This window comes from Pyrus communis, chromosome 6 (assembly GCF_963583255.1).
Source record: "Pyrus communis chromosome 6, drPyrComm1.1, whole genome shotgun sequence".
Lineage (NCBI taxonomy): Eukaryota > Viridiplantae > Streptophyta > Magnoliopsida > Rosales > Rosaceae > Pyrus > Pyrus communis.
Genome location: NC_084808.1, coordinates 6655437 through 6660629, shown reverse-complemented (window position 1 = coordinate 6660629; position 5193 = coordinate 6655437). Strand labels below are relative to the sequence as shown.

The 5193-nt window shown below is 40.3% G+C and overlaps 1 protein-coding gene across 1 annotated transcript; it reads left to right on the top strand.

The window, feature by feature from the left end:
• Nucleotides 1–1044: 1044 nt before the first annotated feature.
• On the top strand, nt 1045–4245 carry LOC137735983 (uncharacterized). The gene is made up of 3 exons (XM_068475333.1): nt 1045–1309; nt 1451–1563; nt 4153–4245. Exons 1-3 carry the CDS (start codon nt 1045–1047, stop codon nt 4243–4245), a joined length of 471 nt encoding a protein of 156 aa, XP_068331434.1.
• Nucleotides 4246–5193: the final 948 nt, after the last annotated feature.

Sequence of the window (5193 nt, the reverse complement as noted above, 5' to 3'; positions counted from 1 at the left end):
TAAAAATGTGTAGGGTTTTAGAAAATAAACCCTAGCTTATTAAAATTAAATTAAAATTAATTCAAGGGCTGCTAGAATTAGGGAATTAAATCAGAAATTAAAGGGGATGGCTTAATAGGTGCGGCTAGGGTTTAGGGTTAAGGCTTTTGTGCATAAAATTGGACCAAAGTGCCCCCCCTTGCACGGCAAGGGAAGGGAATTAGCGTTAAGGCACGGCAAGGTTGTGTAATTGGGCTAGGGCCTTGGTTTTGTGTCCTAAAATGCATACAAGGCCGTCAAAGTGACTAGAAAATACGGACGTTTAAGTTTAGGAAAGGTTACCAAAACGGGAAACTTAGGGTTAACTTTCCTACTTCAAGTAGGAAACCTTGTTTGAGTAGGATTCCTCGTTTTGGTAAGAATTCATCGTTGGAGTAGGAATTCGTCGTTTCTTCAAGTCTTCAACTCATTCATTCCTCTTTCGCTCCAAAATACTCCAATTTGCATCTTCTTGCACACTTTGGCCTTATAATCTGAAAATACACAAAAGTAGCCTTAAACACTAAAATAGCTAAATAAACACAACATAAATGCACGAGAACAAGCTAATTAAGTCGCATGAATATGCTCCTATCATAATTTCGAAGTCTACAGTGATGCTTCCTTAAATGGTCTGGGATGTGTGCTGATGCAGCATGGTAGGGTGATTGCTTATGCTTCACGACAATTAAAGCCTCATAAGTTGAATTACCCTACGCATCATTTGGAGTTAGCAGTCATTATCTTTGCTTTGAAGATGTGGAGACATTATCTTTATGGGGAAAAATGTAAGATCTTTACGAATCATAAGAGTCTTCAATATCTTTTCACTCAGAGGGATCTTAATCTTCGTCAGCGGAGATGGTTGGAACTGCTTAGTGATTATGATTGCACGATTAATTATCACCCTGGTCTTGTGAATGTGGTAGCTAATGCACTTAGCAGAAAATCTCAGGGCTGTATTAATGCGTTGTACGCTAGTCGTGTTCCTCTTCTGGTAGACTTGAGATCAACTGGAGTGTTGGCATGACACCATTTGAGGCACTATATGGTAAATCTTGTCGAACACCTTTGTGTTGGTCAGAAGTCGGAGAACGAGTTTTGGTGGGTCTAGAGATTGTAGATGAGACTACTCAAAATGTTCAGGTAATTAAGTCTAACCTGAAGGCAGCCCAGGATCGACAAAAGAGCTTAGCAGACCGGCATGCTACTGACAGAGTGTATGAAGTGGGTGATTGGGTGTTTTTGAAGATTTCACCGTGGAGAGGTGTAGTACGGTTTGGAAAGAAAGGTAAGTTAAGTCCCACGTATATTGGACCATATATGATCACCGAGCAAGTTGGTGAAGTGGCTTACAGGCTTGAGTTGCCTTATGAGCTGGCTAAAGTGCATAATGTTTTTCATGTGTCCATGTTTCGTCATTATGTTGCAGATTCGTTGCATGTGATACCTGCTCAACCACTGGAAATTAATCTGGATTTGACATATGACAAGGAACCAGTAACAATTCTGGATTGGAAGGAAAAGGTTCTGAGGAACAAGGCGGTGAGTTTAGTGAAAGTTTTGTGGAGGAGGCTAATTGGGAGATGGAAGACCAGATGAGAGATTTGTATCCTCGCTCTTTTTATGGTTACTAGTGTTTAGGTTGTTGTTGTGTAATTTCGGGATGAAATTTTCTTAAGGGGGTAGGTTGTGACAGCTCGTCCCGAATTATTTGTACCGTAGGTGCGAAAAGACTAAAATCCCCTTAGACGTTAATTGGTGTTGTGGGGGTGCTGTTTAGTTGTTTCTTTTGGTTGTTGACTCATCTTGGACCACACACCCACACACACACACCCATACCACACTCCCGTGCTTTCTCTCTCTCTCTCTCTCCTCCTTCTTTCGATTTTCTGCAACGTCCGTACAAGTCGTACGGACAACACCAAACCAACCCATTTCTGTGCAGATCAAGCTCGTGTTTAGTATCATCACCTTCATCTCATCATCACGAACTCATCTATACCAGTTTTTAGACGTGAAACCCTCCAAAACCTAAGAACCAGGGAACCCCAATTTTGTGCACTATTCATGTACAAGTGATCGTGGGGGTTTTAGAAGTTTTTATGGTCTTAGGAAGCTTTAGAATACTCTCACAAAGCTCGGAGAAGCATTTTGGAAGAAATTGGATGTTAAGAAGGCAAGGAGTGGTGAGTTGCAGGTTTGACCGGAATTTCATGGTTTCTCCGGCGAGATTCTGTGAATTTAAGGGCTTCATGGTAAGGTTTTGTCTTACTCGTTGTAAGCTTCATTTTGGTACCAATTTCATGGAATTTGGTTGAGAAATGAAGAAGATATGAAGTTTTGAAAATTTTCCAGTTTTCGACGAGAATTCGAGTTGCAGATGGTGGCGGACGGCGGCGGCCGATGAGACTCACCGGAGAAGGCAGGGGAATATTCCATTAAGTGAACAGAATATTCTTAACAGCGTCAAGTTAGTTTTAACAGAATCTGTTAGGGTTTAACTGAATATTCTCTAACGGCAGTTAGGGAATTCGTCAGTTTTGGCCGCTCGTGGGGGCCCGTAAGGTCGTGCCCTCACCGGTACATGGTGGCTCGTGGAGCCTTGGAAATTTACTTTAAAAATATGGGGTTGTTCGTGAGGTTGAGTAGATCATGTTGGTGTATTCACACACATCCCATTTGAACATTGTATGAGAAGTTATTACCTAGTTTTGGTTATTTGCTTTAAATTGACGTTTTTATAGTTGTTTTGCATATAGGTGAGACCCATCCTGACGACGAGTGCAGTCACTCGAGACAAGGGGGTTACGACCCTTCCACATATTAGTGAGTGGGCTTTTGGTTTTCTGTATATACCTATATACTTGTGGTTTTCCCAGAAAATGAAATAGAGTGTTTATATGTTTTAAATGCAATGCATAGCGTTTGCCTATTTATTTATGCATTAGTAGTTGCATAGATGTATGTTTAGTGCTATGGACAAACAGGTAAGTGTCAGGTAAGTTTATGGTTTACGATTTTGAATTAGTGGTTATGTGAGATGCATAGAGAGGTCATAACATGCACCCCCGGTGTTAGTGCTCCCGCCCAGAGTAGGGCACAGTCCTTCATGTGATGTTCATCTCCTGCACCACATGCTCATCTTGGATCCAAGTTTGGTGCACAGTCATGTCGTACAGACCACTATAGGTGGTTCCGACTCGTAGGTGACCCGTGATTATTCACCTAGTCTTCACGTGATCATAGCACTTGAGCGTATTTATTTACACCCAGTCCTGTCATACAGACCACTTTCGGTGGTTCCGACTCGTGTGCAGGTATAGTTAGTGAGTTGGGGATTTGAGCTCTAGATTCAGCCGTACAGGTTACGTTAGGTGACTCCGGCTGACATGGCATACTTTTGAACATTTTATGTGGAGGTTCGACATGGCATACTTTTGAACATGTTTTCAATATATGTGTATATTCTATTTTCTGGGAAACTATACAGATTTTACGGCGAGGGGTTAGAAGTTTTGATAATGAAATGATTTTGAAAAGCTTTGTTTTTGCCCACTCACACTTTTTGTTTTGTGCCCCTCCAGGTTCTAGTTGGTTTGCTCTTTTGGTGGCTTACGAGGAATCCATGGCATATCTGACATATTATCTCCAATGTAGGACCAACTCTGGGTGTGTTTAGTTAGTGCTTGTTCCTTTGGACTGCAATAGGCTTTCTGTGCTCTGAATATTGTTTTTCACACTTACACCTGCACTTGTACGTTAACTAGATTGTTTTGTAGTTTGGTTTTCATTTATTCATATTTTTATTATAATCTTTTGCTTCCGCATTGTGCACATGACTACGTCACCCTCACGTGACGGCCATCACGCCTTGATTTTGATCGGGGTGTGTCAAAAAGAGTGGGCTTCTCTTCTTCCACATCATCATTTAACAGCCAAATTGAAATAAAATTTAATGGAGGTTTGACATTACAACGAATTTACATGTTGATGTATGACATTGCAATGTTTAAAGCATGAGGTATGAGATTGTGATTCGACCCATAGTTGAGGTAGTTTTGTGTCATTTACCCAACCTTTTTAGGTTTCGATCATTCACGTAGTGATAGAGTTTGTTTCTATTTGTTGTAGATGTCAAAGCCTGGAGGTTCTAGTGATGAGGGCTCCCCTCATTCTGCCTCTAGTAACAATGTTAGAGTCTTCAGGGTCTTTGTTAGAGTCTAGAGGTTCCTTCCAATCTCGTCTTCCACTGCTGAGGCGACAAGCCAAGGTGTCCGCATAGCTGTTTGCTGCTCGAGGGACTTAAGTGATCTGGTAGTGGAAGTGCTTGAGCAAAATTTGTGCTTACGCAAGATATGCCACCATGGAGCTATCCTTAGCATCAAAGTTGTTTGTGACTTGGTTAACCACCAACTAAGAGTCACTAAACATATCAAGTTGCTTACCTCTAAGGTGTTTAGCCAAACATAAGCTTGTCAGAAAGGTTTCACACTCGGCCTCATTGTTTGACGCCTTAAACTTGAAGTGAATAGCATACTCCATTGTAACTTTTTCGGGCGTAGTGGTGCGAAACTTATGTGACACACAAATTAAACCCTCTTGTGACAATTGTAGTATATGTATAAGTAGGGATCGTTCTTAACCGGGGATTAGGAGGGATTGCAAAATCACTTGGAAACTGACTCAAAAACGTAAAATAAAGTTTAAAACACTAAACTAGACTCAAAGAATGCAAAACTAAACACTTAAAACACTAAAACAAATCAAAAGACTCAAAACAGAAACTAGAACTTAATTTGGACGAATTTAAAAGTGTTTATGACTCCAAATGCTTAAAGACACAAAATAAAACAAATTCGAATGACTAAGACTCAGCAAAATATGGGGGGATTGAGTTTTTGATGAAATTAAATAAAATGCACAGATTGTAATTTAAAGGCAGAATGTAAATATGAATGTGATGAAAATATGGATGAATGCTAGCTAGAAGGTTCTTCTCCACACATGTTACACTTGCATACAAGATTAATTTTCAGTTGGTCTTTCGATAAATTATGAAACTCGACGCTCCAAGTTAATTAGGTCCGCTTAAATTAACCTTCAGATTTCCCTAGAATCATTGAATTGGATGAATATGCATCGCAATCAAATTATTCCTAACAAGTTCTCTAT

What these genes read in the sequence shown, in the direction of transcription:
- LOC137735983 (XM_068475333.1), top strand. Translation starts at nt 1,045, where the DNA reads ATGACACCATTTGAGGCACTATATGGTAAATCTTGTCGAACACCTTTG. An exon ending in AGTACGGTTTGGAAAGAAAG is followed by an intron (nt 1,310 to 1,450) that starts GTAAGTTAAGTC and finishes ATTATGTTGCAG; the next exon opens with ATTCGTTGCATGTGATACCT. An exon ending in AGGTTCTGAGGAACAAGGCG is followed by an intron (nt 1,564 to 4,152) that starts GTGAGTTTAGTG and finishes TATTTGTTGTAG; the next exon opens with ATGTCAAAGCCTGGAGGTTC.